The sequence below is a fragment of the Cygnus atratus genome, chromosome 1 (genome assembly GCF_013377495.2).
Source record: "Cygnus atratus isolate AKBS03 ecotype Queensland, Australia chromosome 1, CAtr_DNAZoo_HiC_assembly, whole genome shotgun sequence".
Classification (NCBI taxonomy): domain Eukaryota; kingdom Metazoa; phylum Chordata; class Aves; order Anseriformes; family Anatidae; genus Cygnus; species Cygnus atratus.
The window spans coordinates 140,943,347-140,967,898 of record NC_066362.1 but is presented as its reverse complement, the minus strand read 5'-3'; the positions used below and the strand labels follow the sequence as shown (position 1 = coordinate 140,967,898).

The following is a 24,552-nucleotide window of genomic DNA, read 5'->3' as shown; positions in this document are numbered from 1 at the left end:
CTTCGTTCTTAAATGAGCCTCCCTCAGTACAATAGCACAAGCACCGTTCACATTTGAACCTTTAGCATCGGTGACTATTCCCTTTCTCCTGCTTTGCCGCACATCGTGCTCTATTTCTGGCTGGCCTCTTCCTATACCTTCTCCCCCCTCACCCTCGCTCCCTGCGCTGCAGCCCACCCGTCCCTGGGGAGGACACTCATTTCGCGGAGGACACTCATTTCGCCCTTCAACGTGGGCGAGGAGCGCTCCGAAGGCCGGAGGCGATGACTCAGTGGGTCCACGCGTGTGTCATGGGGCGAGCCGACGGACAGGACTTAAAAATAGCTAACCAGCCAGAGGGTCAACATAAAAACAACGTTGAAAGGGCTCGATTTTGTGTGGGGGCTGGCGTGTGGAGAGCTTATGCTAACCCCACAGAGGGAGCTGCTTGACATGGCTGCGCTTTGCCTCGAACAGACACGACTGCAGCAGCCTGGAGACCTCACCATCAGCCCCGGCGGGAACCGTAGAGCCGCCGCCATTTTCTGAGGTGGCGGGGCGGGCGTGCGGGCGCTTGCGCGGGCGGGCGGCCCGGCCTCCCCCTCGCCATTAGCCGCTGCTGCGCCGCGGCTCCTCCCGGGGCGGGGAGCGGAGCGGGGCGAGGAGGTGGCGGGGCTTTCTCCTCCTCCTCCTCCTCCTCCTCCTCCTCCTCCTCCTCGGCTTCTCCCGTGTTCGCTGCGCCCCGGCGAGTCGCCTCGCCTCGGGGTGGCGGCGGCGGCGGCCGGGCCATGGTGCGTCGCGCCCGGCTGGCGCTGGTGGCGGCGGCGCTGGTGGCGCTGGGGGCGCCGTGCGGGCAGGGGGCGCGGGCGCTGGAGTGGTACACGGCGTGGGTGAGCACGGCCTACGTGGAGCCGCTCAGCAACCGCACGGTGCGGGGCAACACGGAGAGCGGCCGCTACGGGGACAGCTCGCCCAAGGAGAGCGCCCAGGGCTTGGTGGGCATCCCCCGCGGCGCCTCGCCCCGCCACATGGAGGGCTGCGCCGCCGACACCGACTACGACGTGCCCCTGCCGCCCGGCGGCCGGCCGGCCCCCGACGGGGAGCCGCCGGCCTGGATCGCGCTGGTGGCCCGCGGCGGCTGCACCTTCAAGGACAAGATCACCAACGCGGCGCGGAAGCGGGCGGCGGCCGTGGTCATCTACAACGAGGCCCGCTTCGGCAACAGCACCGTCTCCATGTCCCACCTGGGTGAGCGGGGCCGGGGAGAGGAGGAGGAGGAGGAGGAGGCTTTGTCTAGCGCGGGGCCTCGGTGGTGGGGAGGCGATGCCGAGAGCCGCTTCTTCCCTCGCCTTCCCCTCTTCTTTATCTCTCTGCACCCCTAGCTCTGCCCTCCGAGGCCGTGGCAGCGAAACCCCGGCCCCAGGGGCTGGGGGGAAGCCATCCCGCCCAGAGCCCTCCTTTTCCCCCCTGCAGCAGGAGGCAGGCAGGCTGCCTCTCGCACAGGAGCATGCCAGGTCGCCTCAAGATGCCTTCCGCACCTTCAGAGGCAGAGTTATAGCTGTTTGGAAATAGCTTTTTGGTACAGTCTCCATTCTAACAATCATCTCCCGTGCAGGTCTGTGAGGGGAGGGAGGGAGATAGAAACGTCAGGTAGTTCTGAGGTGCTGGTGGCTGAGGTAGGGAAACTGATGCCTAGAGAAAAAATGTTGACTGGGCTTGTCTGAGCATGCTTATCTGTAGCCTGCAGAAAGGATCCGTGATTCCTGCAGATACACGGGCTCTGATGCTCTGTCGCTGCAGCTTCTGCTCAGGCTGTGCAGCTAAAGCGCGCTGCTGGGTTTAACGAGCGTGTCCATATCAAATGCTTAACCTAATGGGGGGAAACCCCTCAAAACCGTGCTGTAAAAATCTGTTAGCATTTGCAGGCTTCCGAGGAACTGGAAGGTCTTCTCTGAAGGACATAAAGGCAAAGCAGACCATCAGAAACGTTGAAAATGCGTGGTACTGGTGCAGTGAGTTTGCTAATGCCCAGGCCATCTCTTGGTGATGAGGCGGGGAAAGACCAGCAATTTGGCTGAAGTAGAACTATAAGGCACTTCTAAAGAAAATAAACTTGCTTTATTTAATACAGTGAGCTGAAAATCTCTTGGAGCTGTTGCTTCCATAGCATGTATAATATACTGGATGTATTGGCTTGGCCCATTTCTTGCTTTCTTAATCCACTGTGAAAGTGGAGGTGGATGCTAGGTAAGATGTACCTTCAGTTTTGGTTCCATGTGGCAATTAAGATTCTTCATTTTGTAACTTTTCTTACTTTTTCTTTCCTTGTTGCCATTCTATGTTGGTCAATCAGTACAAGGTTTTTTTTTTTTCCTGCAGGGTGGAATTTTCCCACATTCCACTCCATGCCCCGTCATAGCCTCTCATAGCTATTATTTGCTTTTCTGTGAAATCTCTTCTTCCTTATCATATTTTCTCTTTTTTTTCCTGTCATCTCTGTTCTGCAGATGACCTTCTTGTGTTGATGCTTCAGTTCAGACTTGCTGCTATAGTTACATTTATCAGTGGTATGAAGAGAAGTCCTCCCCAACTTCTGCTGCTCTGTTAACATTTTTCTTTGTAAACTGTCAGAATTTTGATGATAAAAACTCTACCTATGTAAAAAAAAAAGTGTGTTTTAGTGTAGTGTACGTACAAGCATACATTTGTACTTATTTACACTGACTCCACAAATGCAGGTTGAACCTCAAGATGGTTTGGATTGGGTGGGAATATACTGTGTAAAAATATAAGCACTATCTTTGAGTAACAGATTTTTGCTTTATGGTGGGAACTTCCAAACGTGTAAGTGTTCAAACTAGCTACTAGAATTTTCAGTGTGGTTTGCTGGAAGTAGAGGGAAGAATTGCTGCTAGCGTTTTAAATCTTGGATTGTTTGAAGAAAAAGTCTGTGGAAGGTAAGGGAGCATATGGAATAAAGCGTTTTTACAGGATTTGAGCTTGCCATTTGTCTGAAAGGATTTGTGAACTGGCATAGAAGAAAACCCTGCTTGTGAGAGGAGTGCTCAGAATGAATACTGTAGGAAAACTGCAGTGCTGTAACTGTGGAGTGGAGTTGCAGGCATGAAGCACATCCACTGAGTGGATTTGCAGTTGGTGGCGCTGGAAATGGTGTGAGATGGAGCAATCGTTCATGCTGATAGAGGTGCAGCCTGGGTTACATGCAGATGATAAGTAGGTAACTTTCCTGATTTGGTATTTTTAGGCTTATTCCAGCTTGAGTGTAAAGATTCTTGATTAGGCAAAGAGGTGATTTGCTGTAGCTATTGTCAGAACATTTGATGAAGGACAAATTCTGCAGTTTAGTTTTTCATTTTGTTGGTACCTTGTGTGCTTCGTGAGTGCAGTGAGTAGGGATTTTAATTCCAGTTTTGGAGCAGTAGAGCCAAGAGTCTGAATATATAACCTTGCAATCCTGTTTCTTTTTCTAGAATCAAGCCCTTCAAATATGACTTTTTACTGATGTCTCGCGTATTTCAGGCCTTTGGTTTCCGTCTGAATTTAAATGTTGGAAGTCTTGTCTCCTTGAGGGAAGTAATGGAACAACTTCACGTGTGCCTGAGGAGGTTTTTTCCAGTGGAAAGTATTTATTTTACCTGAATGACTCAAGCAGTTGCACTTGTTACTGAATCTGAGCAGTATAAACTTAAGTTTCAGTTTCAAAGGAATATGGACATTTTTAACTGTTTATTGTTGGTGCTGCTGGTGTGGGAACTTAATGTGATACAGAGGCTTCAGATTCCTCTCCAACCCACTGCCAGCTAATATTTGTATACAATATTTATTTTCTTTTTGGAAAGGAATTTGAAGTGGCAAGGTGTGGAGTGTTGCGGAGAGCAGAATAATGAGTTAGAGGGGTTGTGCTGGTTGAGAAATTAGGGGGAGGCAGAGGTATATCGCAGGGGAAAGAAGAAGGGGTCTTTCGGTTCTGTATTTTGTTATACTGACGATTCGAAAAGCTCTTGCCAGCTCCCAAGAGGCAGGGTTAGGGTTATCTTGGCATCTGCTTCGACTCGTTGCCACATTTCTTTCAGAGACCCAAGTGCTGCGTGGGATCCTCGAGTGGTGCATAACTTCTGTGTTACTGATGCCTTCTACTGAAGGCTTCTGGTGCTGTTCTGCTAAAAGGGCAGAACTGAAATGAGTGGCTTGCTTAACTTGGACAGTGACTTACGTTGAGCTGCTGTGCTGTTCTGGTGAAACAGAAGTGACTTCAAAATGCTGATCTGTTATCCTATATGGAAAAGGACAGGCGCATTGGAAACCTGTGTGGAAAGAAGAAACCTGTGTGGATGTGTGTACCTGTACCGGTTGCTTAACCACTTGACTCTTCTGGTTGCACGTCCTGCTCCTTCAGGCAGGTGGAAACACAACACAAACCCGGGATGTGGGGAGATGACACTGGGTTGGGTGGTTGAGGACCAGCTCGTCATCTGATCGCTATTGTGCTGTTAAGCCTCGGTAGAGATCAGAGGCTTTGTTTTGCAACCAGGAGCCAAAGAGCATGTTCGATGGTAATTGTGGAGATCTAAGTAGGATGCCTAAATAGATCTAAGGGCTGACCTCCAGCGTTTTACCAGGGTGCTCAAACCTTGAGAGCTTTCCGATGTTTCTCCTCAGGACAAAAAATAAAATAAAATAAAATGTATGGCTGCAGTTGCCTTCTGGATGATTGGAAATGATCTTTAAGGTAGACGTAGGACTGAATAGAAACGAATGTGGCAGTTTAAGATGCCTGAAATCAAGATTTTAATCTGTATGGCACTCTCCACATCAGGAGAGCGATGACTTCATCTGCAGGAGAAGGCTGTAACAATATGAGCAGTAAAACTGACCGTGGCGTGCTAGCAGGAAACATACCTTCATCTCCAGAGTTTCAGACTTGTCCTTATTTCCAGGTATCCTTAGGATTTGCCAGCTCTCACTGCTCTACTTGGATGATAACGCTTAAAAAAAGCACACACCAGATTTCAAATCTACCTGATTCCACTGAAGCATCAAGTATATCTTAAAAAAGTAAAATTAAATTAAAAAAGGGGGTATTTAGAGTATGAATGCGGCTGCTTACTGTGGGGTTAGAAACTAGTATGTAACAGTAAAGCCACGAAAGCGTGCTCTCAAGGCATGTATGTGGCACTGCGATTTTTATAGGTGTGATTTATGGTCTCCGAGTTGTGTTGCAGTCGAAGCTGATGGGATGACTCAACAGCATTTGTCTTTGAATAATGCGTTTTCAGAACAGAAGTCTAAAATTAGAGCGAGGAATGAGTTAAAGTCCTTAGTCTTACAGGCTGCGCAGGGCAACTGCTGCTCTGAGGCTGCTTTTGTAACAATGGATATCAATTTTTTTCTTCCCCTCCTTGTGTCTCATGACCTTCAAGGCCATCGTGTTTAACAGAGTGTGTCTCTGATAGATTGATCACAAGTCTTTAAAACTGTTAAGATGCTTTTAATGGAAATTTGCTTAAAAATGTGTACGTTACTTGTGTTAGATTCTTCAAACTGGAAGGTGTCACAGTATCTAGCAGCTGTTGCACAAAAATACCCTGCCTTCCTATTCAGGTAAATAAACCGGCTGATAGTTGGGCGTGCTAGTGACAAAACAGAAGTAGGAATTAATGATTGTTGTGGGTTTTAAAGTAGTTTTGGTGTTAGGAATTGTGGAGCGATCTATGTAGCAGGTTTGAACCAGCTCTAGGTTATGGGTTTGGGGAGGAAGTCTGTACTGATCGAAAAATCCAGGCTGCTTCCAGTCTTTTCTTCTCCAAGTCAGAGTGAACCGACTGAAGCCTTTCTCCGAGGCTCCTGGCACTGTGCGTAGACTGTCCTCAAGCTCCCATCCTGGTATTTGTAGCTCCTCCAATTGATTAAACATACATGTAAATCAGGATCTTGGGTCTTGGGGGGAAAGCTCTCAGCGATGTGGGATGTGCTTCTGCCTTAATGTCTTTTTTTCTTGGTAATTCGTAGAGGTGCAGCACAAGGACAGAAAGCAAGGAAAGCTTCACCCACCTCTCTACAGGATTCCTTAGCCTCTCTGGTAATGCTTTTGGGCTGGTTTAGGGAGGGAGAACAATATTCACTAACCAATTCTTAGTGTGCTTGGACTTGTGGGATCATGTGAATAAGCACGTTGGTGAGTAGGACTAATTAGGAAGCGAGTTGCTTGTGGATTTGTCCTGTTTGCCTTCAACTTCGCTGCTTTGTGCCTCGTACGAAACCTGCTGGACAAGACGACACATGCTGAGAGCTAGGTGAGAGCTGCCGGCGAGCAAATGCGGGATGGCTGAGTGGAGGCCTAAGCTGGGCCTTTCTCCACTAGCACCGTTTTCCTCGTGATCCTCAAAACTTTGAGAAACCCAGCCCTGTTTGGAAATCCTGCTCTTGTGCCAGGTCTGAACGCGGCTGGCGGGTGTAATAGCTTTTACAGTAGGTGAGCACAAGTGGGCTGGTTGCGTAAGGTGGAGCTGAAAAAGGCTGCCTGGCGTTCAGATGGGAGGATTATTCAGCTCGTAATTGGGACTTTTAGTGTTTCATCCACAGCCAGCCATCTGTACCTTCTGCAGCTCCCGCGAGCTGCCCTTTGTGTGGCAGCAGAGTGGTGTGGCCAGCAGAGCAGTCTCAGCTGGAGGGGTTGTTTGAAATGCTTAAGGCAAATAGCTTCGTGCTGTTGAAGGAAGTACGTGAGTCCAAAATGGTTGTTCTTGTTGTTTTTTTTGTTGTTGTTGTTTTCTAAACCCCACTTGACACAACGCTATAAATTAGGCAACCATGTGTTTTGACATAGCTTCTCAATAGAGAACGTAGCTGGGGAGGGAAAAGGCTTCCTCTTCAGTGGGAGGCTTTGCTGCAAGTAAGATAGTCCTGTGAATCCAAAAAGGTAGCCGTGACGTTACAGCTTTAGCTTTTCTGTTAGGAAAACCCCTCTTTCTTCCTTGACTTTCTCCCTGAATCAAGCTTAGTTTCACTTTTTCTCAGAGGTCGGAGTGCAAAGTAAACTAGAAAGCCGTAATTTACCAAGAGCGTATGGCAGTGTCGGTGCACACGAAAGTAAGAGCTATTTGAAAACAAATGGCATAGACCGGTGAAAAGGTGACATTTTAATAAGTATGTTTGCTTGCCATTTATTTTGTAATACTTGTCAGGTGTTTCTGAGACAGTACTGGAGATGCTCCTAGACAAAACTGAATAAGACTCTAGTCGCAAGGGATCTTTGTTTCTGCTTGTTGGTCTTGACAGTATCTTAACTTGTTTGGCTGTGGTACAGTGGTGCTTAAAGTCTGTTCTTGGAGTTAGGTGCTTTTCTCCCCATACGGATTGAGTGCTTTTGAGTTTAAATATAATTAAAAAAAAAAAAGTTCTTTGATTGCATGCTCCCAGAAGAGTCCCAAGACATTTCTTTGCAAGTCCTTGTCTTGAAGTCTCATTAAATTCTGAATATTTAGTATTGAAGCATTAAGTATTTAAATGTTTAATGTAATTGAATATTATCTGATTTATTTTTTTTTGTTGTTCACATATCCAGCCTAATTGTGCTGTGCATTCCAATTCAAACTTAACTGAAGGCGTCTCTTGTTGTGGTAGTTTATATACTGTCTCCAGCTGCAGCTAAAATTCTTACGCTAACAAAGACCAGCTGCTCGTGAGTTGCGTGTCAGGACTTTAGCAAATTCCAGATGAGCGGTGTATAACTTGCCTGCCTTTTGCATGGCATCTCTGCCCCACCTTGCTGTATGGAATGAGGAGTATAGGACTTTGATAACAGTAAAAGTGCATCTGCCGAAGTTTCTCTTCCGCTTGAGAGTTTCATAATGTAAGTAAAGGGTTCTTTATTAAACTTATTATTAAGTTCTATGCCTTAAAAAAAATAGGACTTTTTTGCAGTTTTAATCTCTGCTCTTAATTGAAGAGACCCAAATTACTGTCAAGCCAGAATGCCAAAATTCTTACTCTTTCTTTTTTTTTTTTTTCCTCTCCAACAGGAACAGGAAACACAGTGGTGATAATGGTTGGCTATCCAAAAGGAATAGAGATACTGGAGCCAGTACGAAGAGGCATTCCAGTGAAAATGACTATTGTCGTTGGCACACGTCACGTGCAGGAATACATTAGCGGTCAGTCGGTTGTGTTCGTAGCCATCGCCTTCATCACCATGATGATTATATCGCTTGCTTGGCTCATATTTTACTATATACAACGTTTCCTGTATACAGGATCACAATTTGGAAACCAGGTAATTGCAGATGAGGCTCTAAAGCATTTGCAGTTTTTGTGTCAAATCAATTGCCTAACTTTTTTTTTATTGAAGCATTCTTGAAGACCTGTACCTTCTTGCTACTGTATGATCTATGAACACTACTCAATAATAGTTGGTGAGGATAATAAATAATGAGCTAATTGGCATCGCAAGCTTGACTAATTGTAATTATTAGATACCAGTGTGAAGTAATGGGAAATATATTTAGCCAGTCATCATCAAAAACTGAATAAAGCCAGCTTCTTATGTGATTTGTCACCTAAGTTAATTTCTCGTGTCAAAAGGACAGAAGTTATTTTCATTCTTACGTAATTTTCATTCTGAAAGTACAGATTACGCTAACCGGAATATTTTTTTAATGGGGAGAGACCACAGTAATGTTTTTCATAAGATGCAAGTAATTAGGGCTAAAATTTCTGTTTCTAAAGCTTTATGAAAACTGCTTGTGATACCTGTAATCTGAACTGCAGCAGACTGGAAGGAGCATGTGTGGCGAGATTCAGCTCTTTTGGACTGTCAGAAGTTCTGAGTGTGGTAGGAGTACTGGAAGGATCAGGAAGAAATATCTTTGGTCCTACTTTCTTTGCCCCTTCCAAATCCATGTTTTTCTCTGAGATAATCTGGGGGGGGGAGGGGGATCAAAAAACACAAAACCAAGCATTTTGACTTGAAGAGTCTGAGCTCTGATTATAACTTATAGGACTCTCTTAGGAAAAGAAACGTGCAGTCTACTTGAGGTGTTGATTCCCTTTAGTCTTTTTTTTATTAATATTTAAGTCTTAGCATTCGTATTCTGGGAATATTTTCAAGAAAATAAAATTTTTGAGAAGTCTGTATAGAAAAAGAGAGGGCATTAGAACACACAAACTCTTTGGTTTGGTGAAGAAAGGTATTTCTTCCTGTTACATTGGCTTTGATACAATTCACACTAGGGGGACCTCAAATGCTTTATAGTTCCTGTTATTTAGATTGAATGTGATGTTTCCCAAAATAAGTGCCACAAACTCTTAATAGTTTGTCATCTAAATGCTTCTTAATTAAGTAGTCTAGCATTAGAAGGCCGTAGCACTTTCCTTAGTTCTTCTTCTCTTAAAAATACTGTTGAAAGAAAAAAAAAAAACACAAAACTTTATGAATATCTTGGCCTAGATGCGTTGTTACAAGTCTTAAAGTGAATTTGTGAAACCAAAATTTACTTTCCTAACACAAATTTTATTTGTTTGGCTTATTGACTTTAGAGTAATTAAAACTTGGGAGTCAATTATGGTATGCTTTAAAACAAGCTACTATGTAGCTGCTAAGTGAAGTTGAAGAAGGGTATCTTATGGTTTATTCTAATATTAGTTTAGCAGTAAATCTTTGGAAGAACTCCTTGCTACAGAAGATGAAGCGGGACCATACAGGAAATCCTGAGCTGGTAGACTAGGCTGCTGCTGGTCAAGTTCACTTAGAGGGAGTTGTCAGGCTACTTCTTAGCATCACTTGCTAACTTACAGTATTGATTTTCTTATTTTTTATTTTCTAAAGGATATAAGTCATGGTAAGTATTGTTAAGGGGGGGAAGCTGCCATTAAGTTTTTTTTGATTCCCATATAGTGTTTCATCAGTGAGGGATCCTGCTGGACAGATCAAACTCTAATTGGGAGCATTTAGTTTCCAGCAGTAGCTGTCTCTTTGTCTGGGAATACAGTACTGCTTTATTTTCTTGCTTCCCCTCCAAGCATAATTAGGGCTGTTACTGTATAGAAGTCCAATATGGTGCCTCACGTCTGTTAAGCCTTTCTTGTCGTCTCCTTTGCATAATGTGTCCTTTCAGCGTAAAGCTTTGTATAATGTGTTAGACAGTGTTTAACCGAGAGGAGGTATTAATAGCTACAAGCAGCCTTTTGACCTGGTAGCCAGCTGTAGGCTACTCGGCAGGATTCCACCTTCTCTCGAGCTCGTGTTAAACCTACGTACAGCCTGCTTGCTCATTGCTTTGCTGAACAAGAAGGTCTGGTTATACTGCTGTTGTTTCAGCTCTGAGCGCCTCTAAAGTGTAAATTAGCTTCAGTTTTCCAGTGTGGGAAGGCCCTTGGTGCAGGCACTTACTGTACAGGACTACATGCGTCAGTTCGGCCCGCATAGTTGTGTGCCAGTTGAGCCTATTGTTAGAGCAGTATGCCTATAGATAATGTTTTCTATTGTGCCTCAAGAATGCAAAACTTGCAGTCCTTCAGCATCGGCTGGCTGGAAGTATTTCGTAAACAGATTATCTAGCATTCAGAAGACCTAATAATCCACATGAAAAATATTTAAGCTTTGAAGTGTAACTCTTATAACTAGATTCTGTACTAATACTTCAAATTTTATTCAAGGGACATAGGAAAGAAACCAAGAAAGCAATCAGCCAGCTTCAGCTGCATACGGTGAAACGTGGAGACAAGGTAATGTGGTGGCTTTCATTACTGTTGAATGATTTGAAATCTCTTGTAATGCCTTTATAGAGTTGAAACTGAATTTATCGCAAGATAACCGCAGTGTAGCTCTTACAATTTTAGGTTCATTTTAGTGGCTTTGCCTAGAAGGCTGATTTTAAAATTGAAGAGTCAAAATTTAACCATTTATGAAATGTAAAGCTGTTTTGCAGAATGTTGCAGGAAACTAAAAAGGGCTGATACTGTAAAAATGAGGAAACACTGATCTTATCAGCACTTGAAAACATCAACAGGTGGATTGTGAAATACTTCCTAGGACCTATTGACTGCACAGTTTGTACAGCTGATGTAATGTTTTCTTTCATTTAGAGAACATCCATCTTTTTATTGACAAGAAAGCCTTGGTAATCTAAAGCTTTGAAAATGAAATACTTGGTTTAATCTGTTTTTTTTAACTTACATTAAGGAGCAGTATAGGCTTGAATGGTTAAAAAAAATATATATTTTTTTATATTAGGATGAAACTATTTTAAAGTTTTAGCGCAACTTTCAGAAAGTTAACTTTTTGAGTATAAGGCCTAAACTCACAACTATTTGAACAACTGTATGAATTAGATAAAAATAACCAAGGTTTTGAAAGGAAAATACTATTTTATTCAGTTTAAGGCATCTGTGAACCTATGTGCTACATTAGTGTCTGGCTAGACTTCTGGTACCATGTAGTTGTTTTTTTCCCACCCTTATTTGTCTTATTTGATTAACTTTTACTTAAGGACTGACTTGCTTAGGGATGGAAAAATAAGGATTTTCTTTTAAATTGATTAATACAATTAAGGTGAGAGAGGACGTTTAAGAGCTTCAAAAATGTGTTTCAACAGAAGCTATTTGGCTCAAGGGAGTGTATGTACTTCATGTAGTAAACTTGATTTTAAAACAGGCTTTTTCAGAGCTTGCCTTTTTTTCCTTTTATGCATTCAGCATGCTTAGCATTTTAAAAGTATTTGTTATTTTAATTAAGTTGTAAATTCCATCAAAAAATAACCTATTTCAAAACTGAACAGAAGGATGTACATACATGTGTTTATACAATGGTGAAACTGGAGAGAAAGGAAGATGGAGCTGAACCAAAAGTTGCATAAAGCAGTATCACAGCATAATCAGCATAAGAAGGAATGGATGTAAAAGAGTCATGATGAACTCTGTGGTGAGGACCACAGTGAACCTGTTAATTGCTTTTAAGCTGATGTTCAGTCAGCCTCTAAAAGGATTGTTTTAGGAGACTTTGCATCAGGAATTTCCTTCCCATCAATATACCTGTGAGGAAAAAAAAAATAATTATAAAAACAAATAAAATTTTAACTAGGTTATTGTACAGCATGCTGGTAGTAACTATGAATGTCGTGTTAGTTAAGCAAAGTAGAACAAAATTAGATTAAAACATCTAAAATAAAGGTTTTCTGCTTGGTAAATCATGGTTTACCATTTGATTTGAATCATCAGACTGTCAGCAAATTTCAGTAACTTACTGATGCAAATGTACCTTCATGAACTTACCAGAAAACTTACCAGAAAAGACAATCCTGTCTCTATATGAAGGAAAAACGTACATTAGTATATCAGTCACTATGTTTGAAAGAGTGTAACTGTTGTGATACAGTACAGTCTTTCGTTATCACTTCTTTCGGAGTTGAGGTGTTTAACTAAAAATAGGTCAACGTTTAAAAATTGTATTTGCTATCACGTAGATGTTTCTGAGAAGCTTATGGGATTATTGTGAGATGCACACATTTGGTTATGTGCTGCATGCTTGGATTTTGTCTCCTGCAGAATAAAAAAAAAAACACAATAAATGTGTATCTTATTTTAACTTTGCTTATTTTTTAACAAAAAGATTTACTTGGGAATTTGAAGCGTTAAGTATATAAAGTAATAGCATGTAAAGGAGGGAAAAACTTCCCTTGAACTTGAAAGTTTGTTTGCAGTACTTCATTCATTTGAATGTTTGTGGTGATTTTTAACTGCTTGGGTCAGCAGTAGACATGAAATATACTTGTAAGAGATGAAAGGGAAGTTGGTCTGCTGTGTGTTCTTCTAATGCTTGTTTAATGCAACTCAATTAACACTGAATTACTTATCAGGAGGTACCTATCATACTTCCACTGTAAGTATAAGTGTGGCTTCAAGATGGCAGAAAGACCTGTTAGGGAAGATATATAGCCCTTAAAAAGAAATAAGCTGGGGGGCAAAAATCCTATGATTTGGCTTCTCTGGTGTGAGCTTGGAGAGATGTTCTAAAATCATCTCAGATTGTTACTTCAGTTCTCCTCCTCTGGTTTACAAAGGATATTTAGTAGGTTGTGGTAGAAGAAAAAAAAAACATATGGGAAGAGGAGGCTTGTAGTACTTAACCCTAAGAATTTCCTCCTACTTAATCTCTTGCAAGTCTTTGGGACCATCAGTAAAAATAAAATGAAAGCACAGCACACTATTTTATTTTATTTGTGACCTCTTGTAAAATTTCTTGATTTTAACTGGCCGTTGTTCATTGGGAGCAGAGCAAAATCTTAAAGACAACGTTTGAGGTATAACAAATGGCTTAAGATACCATGTGTAGTTATTTAAATTAGAAAATCTGAATTGGGCTACTTTTTAATATTTGGTATCACTTCATCAAATTGCCTCTCGATTGAATCTTGATTTAAATGAGGGAGACATTTTTATTTGCTAAACCAATTTATACCGTGTTTTGTGAAATTATATATTACTCAAAGCTTCTTCTGTAGTTACATGTGACTGTAATTTACACATTTAAATGTGTTATTTTCAGGGTTTAGATGTTGATGTGGAAAACTGCGCTGTGTGCATCGAGAACTATAAACTGAAAGACACTGTTCGAATTCTGCCATGCAAGTAAGTCACCATAATTATTCTCTTCACTTTGTACTATGTTTTCCCAAAGAAAAACTCGGTGAGCCTTCTGGAAGCTCTTCTGAAAGTGATGGCAGAGCTGAAGCCATGCCATTTGTATGGCCTGTTACATGTCAAAGGGCACTAGGAGACAAGACAGTACTTCATATTTATGGGGGAAAAGGAGCAATTGGGAGAAGTGTAAAAATGAAGTAGAGCTTTCTTAATATTGTTTGAATTGTACACTGTCGAAGTGATAGCTCAGTAGTGTCACTGTAATTAGTAGCGTCTTCTATTTTGGATTAGCATGACAGATACAGACGTTTCCAGAACTTATGGTTATGTCTGTCCTGTTAATTTAAGCAGTGCTTAAATGTCAAAGTTACAGAGGAGTTGGGTTACCTATTAAGGTAGCAACTTGTGCATCTCTTAAGAGTAACGTTTGATATTTCATTACAAGTTCTAAAGGGTATTTGTTTTCTTTAGGCACATCTTCCATAGAACGTGCATTGACCCTTGGCTTTTGGACCACCGAACTTGTCCAATGTGTAAACTAGATGTTATCAAAGCTTTGGGATACTGGGTATGTTGCACGCTTACCTTTAATCTTCAAGAAAAAAAGCACAGTGCAGGAAGCAAGGCTTCGTGTAACTGTTCAGAATGACAACAGTTGTTACTTGGCTAGACTGAAGAAGCTGGGCAAAGAAGTGAGTTTTTGATGAGAACTAGAAAAAGTGAGGCTTTTGGGTAGGAGCTTAGCGTGGAAGAGCTTACGAATCCTCTGTGTACTCTTCTGTGTTTATCATTTTTTTTCTATCAACAGCTGACAATAGTAATGAAGTTAAAGCAAAGGTGAGGCAATTTGCCCAAGCTACAAAAATATAAATTCAGTAGATCTTGTGTATGTAGTTGATATTGCTGAGAACTGTGATTCAAAGGAAATAGTGATTTTTTTCTATAGTTTAAGTGTATTTATGTACGCTTCCACATATGCTAAGTGCTCTATCCCTGTAAGTGGGCCAGTACTGAGAACCTTCCTAAAGACATTCATCAGAAATTGGTTAAATAGAGAAAATGATGTGCTCTCATTTCTTCCTGACAGCACCAGAAAAGAGAGATGAAGACACATGCGGTAGGTTACTTGGTCACTGTTGATAAATAGTCTTGAGTTCCACTAAAGTGCTATAGGCATGAACATACCTCTTCTCTTCTACTGATCTACAGAGGTCTTCAGAAAACAGAGGCATTCCTTGGTTTCAGGGTTTCAGGCTTCCTTTCGTTGGCTAGGTTTGCATTTTGACTAGCTGTTCTCTTACTTCATTAGAGACTTAGAAAGTCTGTGGATGACAGACTTTTTGTTTTGTGAAAAGTGACAATACTCTTGCTACGTAGTATGTATGTAGGCATATATTGTCTGTATATATACGTATAAACATGCACCAAATTATGGTGGTTCTGTGTAGCAAAGCTTTACCCAAGAATTGCAGTCTTCTCATGTGAAATAACTTGTTACATTAATATTGGTACGTTAATGGCTTACTACTAGCTCATTTTCAATTCTTGGTGTTAATATAACTTGCGTTACATGCAGTGAAAGGATATATCCTTCTGTATAGTCTCAAAGCTGAGACACTTTAAAATACTTCTATTCCTTGAATTCGTACTGCTGTAGAGTACTGATACCAGCCCTAACCAAGGGGAGTAATGCCTCCTCTGCTTGTTAGGCAAAAAGAATGTAGGAAGCAAGTTGAGCGGGGTTATCTTAAGTACAGAAGCTAGGTTCTCTTTTCTGACGGAATGGAGGAAATGTCTTGCTTACGTGTCAACCATTCAAGTCATGCTGAAATTAGCGATGTGAGAAGTCATCCAGGTTTTCTAGCTCAGTTTTCAGCCTGATCCAGGTTGCCCAGCCTGATCTGTAAAGTGTTTGTGTGAACATCTTGTTGATGAGGGGACAAGTGTGAAGAGCAAGGCAGTTCTTTCAGGAGTGTGCTGGCTGAGTGACGCAATGGCAGACACGAGTGTGCAGCCTTGTTATAGAAGCCTGCTGAACTCTGCAAAGAGTCTGAAAGCTGACCTCGATCTTATGGTAAACAATTTGGCTGCCTCAACTTTTTCAAAGGGCTCAAGGTAGAAGGAAGGTAGGAGGCCCAGTTACCTGCCTTATGTTCTGCAAAAAATAGGCTTCTAGTCACAGACTTCAGTGATCTAGTTACTACTACTTAGGGGAAAAAGAGAACTGTATTTCACAATTTCACCATGTCTGACTTCCTGACTTAGTAGAGCATTGTTGAATCTTGTATCTTTGCTTATTTAGCTGGTGAAATTTTGGAAACAAAATCATTAATCCTTTCCCCAGTGCACATACACACCTGGAGGTTAGTATCGCGTGTGTCTTAACTTGCATTCAAATGTAGTTCTATAGCTAATTTTAAATAAATGTTTTGATGCTTAAGAAAGGATCAGCATGGAATTTCTTAAGGTGGGCCCTTGATAAATGAAGAGGGGGGAAAAGGTTCATCATGAAGTCCCCAGAAGAGCTATTTCTACTGTAGTGTACTTGCTTATGTTTAACTTATGTTAGTATATTAATGGTAGTTATAAGGTTCAATTTTAGGAACAGAATTGTGCATGTAGGAGTTATGATCCATTCGAAAAATCGGATTATCGCAAATAGCTTGTGCTGTACAACAGGTGAAATAAGTTCCTTTGCTCATGCTGCATACGTTTTGTTCCTGCAAAGTGAGAAGCTGTCACATTTGTGTTTTTGGGACAGGTTTTAAAGTTAGACTGGAGGAAGAAGAGGAGGGAAACTGTTTCTTACGTCAGATGTTTGTTCACCCCAGTAAACAAATCTAAACTTGCCAAACTACTATCATTGAAAAATGGCGGTTTCTAGACGTGTAAAGGATCAATAGGTTTGCTCAGTGAAGACTTGATATGTGCTGAGCATGCTCCTAACGAGACTGCAGCGATGCTGTTCTGAAGTGTTGAAGTACTCCATCTGAAAGGCTGGCTGGGTTGTCTCCTGCCACTCTCAGCTTACTGAGTTTCTTTGGTTTCTGACATTAACGTTGGAAGTAGATGATATTAAATAGTGTGCCCATGAGGTCACCTGTAATAGGCAATACTAGGTGAAAAAAAGGTCGTTTTCTATTAACGTGATGTTATAAAGTGGTAATATGGAGGCATGTGGGTGGGCAGAAGTGTGAGTTAATATATTTAATTTTGAAGGGGGACTCTGAAGACGCACTTGAAGTTCCAATACCTGAATCAATAAGTGGCAGTGTTTCAGTTGGAAGCCTGAGTATCGCTTTACAAGAAGATGACAGAAATGAAGTGAGCGAATTGTCAGCTTCTTCCACCAGTGAATCTGTATTGCAGTGTACCAGTCTAAAAGAGGATGCAGGCGAAACCACAGCATTACTTGGTAAGTAATACTTCAGTTTATCACTTGACAATCCTTGATGCCATTAATTGCATTAGAAGGAGACTTTCTCCAAGTGATGTTAGTAGTCTTAGTGCTGCAGTGCAGACCAGATTGAGTGGTGTTACTGCTGATGTTCAAAAAACACAAGCAGGTAGATTTTGAGAGAATCCCATAAGATGAAGAAAATTGGTCTTAAAAGGAAAAAAGATGTAAGTAATGTTTTGGGAGGATTTCTTACCTAGAGATAGAACCTTATATATACATGAATATTTGATTTGTTTCCAGACCTTAGATTATTGCGCTTTATATGTTAAGTTAAAAAGGTGAATCTAGAAACAAATTTTCTTCTAATTCCTGGCTTCTAGATGTGGATGTCAGTAATAACCGACATGGAGAGCATCTATCTAATGGAAATTCCCACTGAACTACTTCACAGAAGATACCTTGAATAGACTGTTGAAGAACTATTATTTTTTATTTAAGTAGTATGAACTCTTGTCTGGTTAATGGAAAAATAACAATGTAAATTATTTTACCTTTCAAACTTTTCTAGCTGGTGTTCCAAAAGGGCTAATAACTAAGAATTTTGTACACAAGAGGATTTTATAAAACTTCCTCTGGATGTCTCATCCTATAAAAAGATGCAATAACCCTTTTTCTGTAAGCATTATTACAATGTCGTTGTGTTCCAGAGGGCTGTAACAAAGTTGAAGACTAGGCAGTGAAACAATGTAGAATGTCTAATGGATAAATATTTTGGAAGCACTATTTGTGATCCGTATGTATATATGTGGAGAACACTTACAAGGCTACAACTATTAAAATATTCTGAAAGTTCTGTTGTAATTGGAGATGGACATACTTAAAAGACACAATCTAACTTTTGAAGGAATCAAATAACTTCATGGATATGTTACATATCCTTTTTGGTGATGGAAAAAATTACCAGTTGCAACTTTCCTTACATGTAACAAATACTAATTTGATCTTGTAATGTGTTCCACTCAGAGTGGATGCTGAGAAAAAAGGAGACTTTCTCCACCTTGCTAGCTTTTGATACTGAATTTGGCAGTAATAGGTTATGCAAGGTGGTCTTCACGTGCTGAGCATGTAGACTTGTTTCGGTATATGCACACTGGTTACCTCTTTCAGTCTTAAACTCAGTAGAACAGAGGTGAAGGGCTAACTATGGCTAAAATATTTATTAGTCTATTTATAAAACTTTAGTTAATTCCTTCTTATTCCTGCACCCATCCCGTCCCACTTTATGTAAAAAATTGGAACTGTTTCGTAGAGTATACAAAGTTGGAATTTTTTTTCTTTGCATAGAGACGCTAGAAATCTTCTCTTGGAGACTCCGTGGTAGGAGTTTCCACTGGGTTCGTCACTAGCTTTTATTCCTTTCTTTTAGATTAGCAGTATTGTGCCTTATAGTAAAACACCTATGAAACCTGAAGCATCTGAGAGTGAATATAAACCCTGGCATCTCCCATTATGACCTCTTATTCAAATATTTATATACTGTAAGTGGTATAAGGAATTGCTAAACTGTTTTGTAAAGAAATATGTATATTTAAACACTACTTAACTGTGTTAAACGAATTGTTTAGGATTTTAGCGTTGTCATGTTATAAATGTGCTATGTTCCTCAGTTCTTTTGGTAAAGCTGTTATTACAGGTTGCTTAAAACAAGGTCTTTTACTAGACATTTGTTTTAGAGTGTATTTTGTTTTTAAAATGTATATTTGGAATGTTTTTAAGAAAATATGCAATTCTTTTTCTAACTTATATTGAGCTTCAGTAGAAGCAATAACTTTTTTTTAATTTTAGAACGAATGTTCCAGAAATGAGAGGTTTCAGCTGGGGAAATATAATCTGAACTTCTACTTTGCAGAGCAGACGTTTCATCCTAAATTTCCTTTGAAATATTCTTCCTCATGCCTACTTAAAAAAATAAATCTGCCTCTTCCCTGTAGGAGTGTAACTTTTAGGTTTACTGGAAAATTATCAGGTTGTAGTTCTGATGTCACCAGCAGGTGCAAGTTTTTGTGATGCCTTTATCTTACAAGAAGCACACGAGAATGGAATATGACTGACCAACCACCGCCAACACTGAACAAATAAAAAACAACCCACAACTAAAACAATGTAGAGGGACGCTTGTCTCCAAAAGAAGCCTACCAACATTTCCAGAACTGCCTTTTTAACTATCTCTTCAATATTAAGAACTAAGTCTTCTCCCTCTTCCTTAACACAAAACTGAACATTGATTTTTAGTAAACGTTGAGAGGGTTTAAACTCTAGCTCAAGGAGGAACCGAAACGAGTTATCAAGAGAAGTCTTGTCAATCTGTGGATTGTGTCTTGCTGATACCTGCAGTGCAATATTCATGCTGGAGGGGAGAACTGTGGTAAGTACATCAACTTTTAAGTAATACTTCTAAAACAAAATGTCTTTCTTCAGAACTGAAGCTAAGAGCTGGAAGAAAAGCTAGAGAACCTGCAAACTGACAAGAGTGCCTATAAAATCTAAAGTGTTAACAATTTAGAAAAATGGCCCAGTGTGAAGACTGCTAGAACATGTCTTCTGCTGCCTCTATACCTGTTACATTTAAGCTTTCACAAGAACAGTTTGCACGTAATTTGTGATGTATTTAGGTCTTGTAAGGCCAGCTGTGCTGCTGAGGAATGATGACAATAAAAGGCCGAATTGCAGTGCCTCCAACAAGCAGTTTGCTCTCCTTGGAAGCACGATGACAAAATCTTCCGAAGCGAACATTAGTCTGACCTCAGTCAGAAAGCTTATTATGTGCATTAGCAAAAAAAAAGTGGCAGTGTAAAAATACAGAACAGGAAAGAGGCCATCTGTGGAGCTTGAAGCAATAGCAAGAGGCTTAGAAACATGACGTGTATCACCTACTGTTAGAACTCACCTAAGGAACGTTTAGAGTACGTGGGTGTAGGCAGCTCTAGGTAGGTACAGGTTTTTGCTGATCTGGACTGACTTTGTTGGATCAAACCTGTATTTCTAGTTCCTAGCACTGTAACTACCAACAGCTCATATGAAGAGCAGAACTGAGTCTTCCTCACCATTTGGAGGATCTGTAATGTGCCTTTCTGCTTGGGTTATTTCCTGCCTAATGTGGGAGCTGATGCTGTATGCTCTGCGGGTTCTCTTCCTAGCTGCATGTTTTTCATAAAACATGCAGGAGCCTCTCTCTGAGATATGTTGTCAGATTTTGCTGAAGTCGCCCAGAGGGCTTCTTACAGCAAGCATATATATAAAATAAAAAAAACCAAAAGCCCAGTGCCAGCATAAAGTAGAGAGCCCCCCAGTGGCAGTGTTGAATAAATAAATTGGAGCAAATCCCCAGCTGAATTGAGGGATGTTATTGCAGAATGATGAGTTTCATTAGTAGGCATCATTAATTACGATGTTACTGTTGGGGAGAAAATTTGCGAGGTGCAAAAGATGTAAAAAGGAGCTGTAAACATCTCAGAATGGACTGGTGTTTAAAGTGAGACTAAAGCCCCCCTCTTTGGTCAAAGATCTTGGCTTGTTAATAGTCAAGTTGGAGAATAAATAACTTTTTAAACTAGCTTCAGTTTTCAGACCTGTTAGCAAGCAAAAATGAACATTTCAGATCTAAATGCATGTTAACAATGACTTTCATTAGCAGTGGTACCAGTTTAACTAGACAATTGAATTTTTTTCACTAATTACCCCCTAATAAAAGACCAGATTTTTTTTTTTGACCCTAAGCGGAAATGGGCTTGAAGCAATGCTTAGTTGAGATTCTCTACCGTATTAGGAAAAATTGATTAGACAGCAGTAACTCCTTCCCCAGGCGCCCCACCCACCAAGTGTATGAATATCATCCGGTTGGTTGCCTGTTGCCAGTAATCGCTGCTATGTTCTTAAGAGGAGGTATGTCAGAGGAGTTGTAGGATGGTTTAATTACAGCGAGAATGTGTTTAACTCTTACTAAGCTAATGAACTGGGCACTGGTATAATAAAAGCCCAATTTTGGTGGGAGTATACTTGGGTAATTTCTAATCTGTGCCAGGATGTAATTGGGCTCAGGGAAACACTGTTACACCTATTTTTTTTTTAACCACGCCAAGTTTTTTTTTAACCACTTCTTGATTTAGGAGTGGTCATCATGGTTTTCCTTCCAGCACGCTAAGCTTTCTCTAAGACAAGCCTGTAGCAGTTGTGCAGAGAGGAGCCCAGCAAGCAGATGGTGGTGATCATTGTCCCGCTTCTTATGCCCTGTGGTACAAAGAATGGTCGAGACAGGCAGAACTGTGCTCACAGGTTTTGATGAGCTCCATCAGAAGTGAAGGTGCTGGGTTTACATTATGGTGGCAACAAATAGGCCAGTGGGTTGGGTTGGTTATTTAGCTCCCCCCAAAAGCAAAATTCTCATGTCTAGGCAAGAACAGACATACCGTTAGCAATACCAGTTGTCACTTGGAAGTGTACACCAGTAGGTTAAGAAGGGCAGTGTGAATTGGCAGAATATTTTTTTTCAGTTGTTGCCAAGGCTGCAAATACATAATAAACGCATGGGTTTGGTGCACATCAGCATTCCAGCGTTCAGTAAAACGTGGAACTCCTGCTCAAAAGAGCCTTAAGGGCTCTGTGTCACTGCAGTAGTGATACTGTTGTGGAAACTGTGCGGGTATTTGGTCTTGGTCTGTTTTTTTGTTTTGAGTGGAGAGGTTGCATGTGTAGTTTCCAGTGGCTGGATTTCACTGGTTGGAGTTTCCATCATTTCGTTAGTCTGAAGCTCAAGTCCAAAGCACTCAATACTGAATGCAGTGTTTCTGTACTGAGACTGTTAAGGAAGTACTGGCTGCACTGTTCTGTAAGGAGAGGTGATACAGAGTTTAGTAGAGGAGTCAGCTGGCAATATTTTGTCAGGTTAACCTGGAGGGAATGGAGTTCTTGGTGCGGGCAGCTTGACAAGAGACTGTTCTCTTCCAGCAGCCTGAGTGAGACTTCACAAGATGGCTCAAACCAATTTAATAGCTTGCCGTTCCGTGAGAGAGTGGTCCTTTCCAGTTTTCCACGCCACCTATCAATTACTTACTTTGTTCTGGCTCTCACATTCAAATTAAGAGTATGTGATGAACTCAGCTTAAATGGCAGAAAACTAAGTTCGTGAAAGTTGAATATTGTCAAGGTAGGAAGCTGTGTATCCTTACTGTGCGATTGGATGAGCCTTAGAGCTGGGCTCAGGGAACGAGGAGTTGGGGTGGAGAAGGAGGGAAGAGCAAGACTGGGAGATGCAGTTTTATAATAGAGCTGTGCTGAACTAAAATTGCTGAAATGAAAGACGGCAGCAGCAACTTTCTCTTTTTATAACCAGAATTGGTGAAAAATAGTAATATATTTTCTGTCCTTGAGGCTGATCTTTACTAGGTGTTCTTTTTCTCTCGCAGGTGGTATGTGAAGATTAAACATGCGCAAATCAAGCTGGAGGCTTTTGTTCTTGTTCAGTATGGGTCCTGATCTCTCTCCTCAGATATCCTGCTGTATTGCAAAACTTGGTTTGAGAAAGTTTAAAAGTAGAATGTCTCTATAATTGCATGTGTTTGTGTGAAGAATGCATTGCCTGGAAACTGTCCATTATGCTTCCATTGGACCTGAAGCTAGTTTTCACCACCTGAAACATGGTAACGATACTGTATTTTTAAACGAGCATATCCTTCTGAATTGACAACGGCGAAGTAATGAGTTTCCATCGTTTCATTAGTCTGAGGCTTAAGTCCAAACTTTGTATTCACTTCTGCTTAAACCTAACTGCAAATAACCTCTTGAACTTGCTGGTCTCTGTCAACAACTATTCACCATCAACTCTTACGGTAACCTCGTACTAACTCGGTTGCATTGATTGCATCAAGCACTGAACTACTCTTCCCATTGTGTATGTACAAGTGTAAGAATGTCAAGTTATGCATTGTTGATGTAACTTAATGGCTAAAAGCTCAATTTCCATAATAAATTATACAGACCTTCCAAAAAGCAACACTTTGCAGAAAACACTTTGTAGAAGCTTGAGGGTTTTCTTTGTTACACTTGTGTAAACAGCTGGGACACTCAAAAACAAGCACAAAACGAGCTTAACTTTGTGCTGGGTAGCTAGGGGGGCATTGTCTGCAGTAGTTCACATCCTTTCTGGGTGTTGTGGTGTTCTCTGTGTAACCCCTATGGAGCTGTGGTGGGTTGAGCTGCGCTGAGAAGCTAAGGGCTGTGGGGCCAGCGTCGTTGTGTAAGGCTTTTATTTCTGCTCCTCCTTCATTACTTCATTTAAAGCTCAAGAAGGGAGTTCCAAACAAAAGATTAAAAGTTACATGATTTTTTTAAACCACTTTTTGAAGAGGGATACTAACAGGGAAAAGATGAATAGGGGATAGTTTTGTTGTATGTCAACGTTAGTTGACATGAAGCAGGCAAGGTACAAATGCAAAGTGTAAGCTGTGTTAACTGTTACTGCTAACAGTGACATGGCACATGAATAGATTTTAGAAGGAACTTCAAGAGCAGGAATTTCCAGGCTTTGAGCAGACCTAAAATAAATGCTACTTTAGTTGACCTAACACATCGTAACTTTGGGAAGTTGTACAAGCCTAATCCTCTAATCCCTGGAGAACACGTCTTACAGGGCATCTTACAAAAAGATCATGCTGCAGAAGATGAGATTGAGGGGATTTTATACAAGTAATTGTTACTTTTTATCCAAGTAATTTATCAGTTTACATTACTTACAAAGATAAAAGAAAATCTTGACCTTGCATTATCGATCTTCTGCCTCATAAAAATTTAAGCAGAAGCTGTAGACTTAAAGCAGCTTTTGTTTATCAAACAGCATTACATTAGAGTGGCTAACTTTTCAAGTTATTTTTAAATTTGAGAGTTTAAATAACAGCAATTATTTGACTGTTTTAGCCTACCCTTAGTCAAACATTAGCATGGTACTGACTACATGCTTACGACTGAAGAGGCTATTTTAATCATTGGTAGCCACAAAGCAAGTACTTGTGCAAGCTCTGCAGTGAGAAGAGGCTTATGACTTTGAGTTTTATGAAGAAATAGGACCATTTTTCCATAGTGGATCATTCTCAAAATCACGAAATAATTGTGGTACTTCAACTACTGATGGTATGAAGCCAGTATTGTGGAAAGAGTCAGTGATGTGGAGGAGGAGAGCATATAGTTTTAAACATTACGCAGTCAACACTTCATCATCATAAACATTAAAGATAATCCTTAAGCTTATTCTAAGCATCGAGACAGACTTCCCCTTTCCCAATGAGAAGAGGGAATATCATTAACAGAAGTTGCATCCAGCTTTTTAGAAGGCCTTACAGAGTACAGAAAGAGCCAAGATGAATTTAAATTACTTATTGTGATAGCAGTTGACTTCAGTTATCCAAAGCTGTTTGTGAATACAGACAGTGAGTGCCGGATAATTACTTAAGTTCAATGTGAAATGG

At 40.9% G+C, this 24,552-nt stretch overlaps 1 protein-coding gene and 1 non-coding gene across 2 annotated transcripts; both read left to right on the top strand.

The window, feature by feature from the left end:
* Positions 1-554: 554 nt before the first annotated feature.
* On the top strand, positions 555-23,084 carry RNF149 (ring finger protein 149). The gene is made up of 9 exons (XM_035557994.2): positions 555-1,227; positions 8,022-8,272; positions 10,654-10,722; positions 13,541-13,623; positions 14,107-14,203; positions 14,723-14,752; positions 16,855-17,050; positions 17,416-19,460; positions 22,498-23,084. The coding sequence occupies exons 1-8, from the start codon at positions 768-770 to the stop codon at positions 17,472-17,474; spliced, it is 1,245 nt and encodes a 414-aa protein (XP_035413887.1). The 5' UTR covers positions 555-767; the 3' UTR covers positions 17,475-19,460; positions 22,498-23,084.
* LOC118253636 (small nucleolar RNA SNORD89) lies at positions 19,730-19,843 on the top strand. Its single transcript, XR_004780480.1, has one exon. It is a non-coding gene; the product is annotated as a small nucleolar RNA SNORD89 (small nucleolar RNA).
* Positions 23,085-24,552: the final 1,468 nt, after the last annotated feature.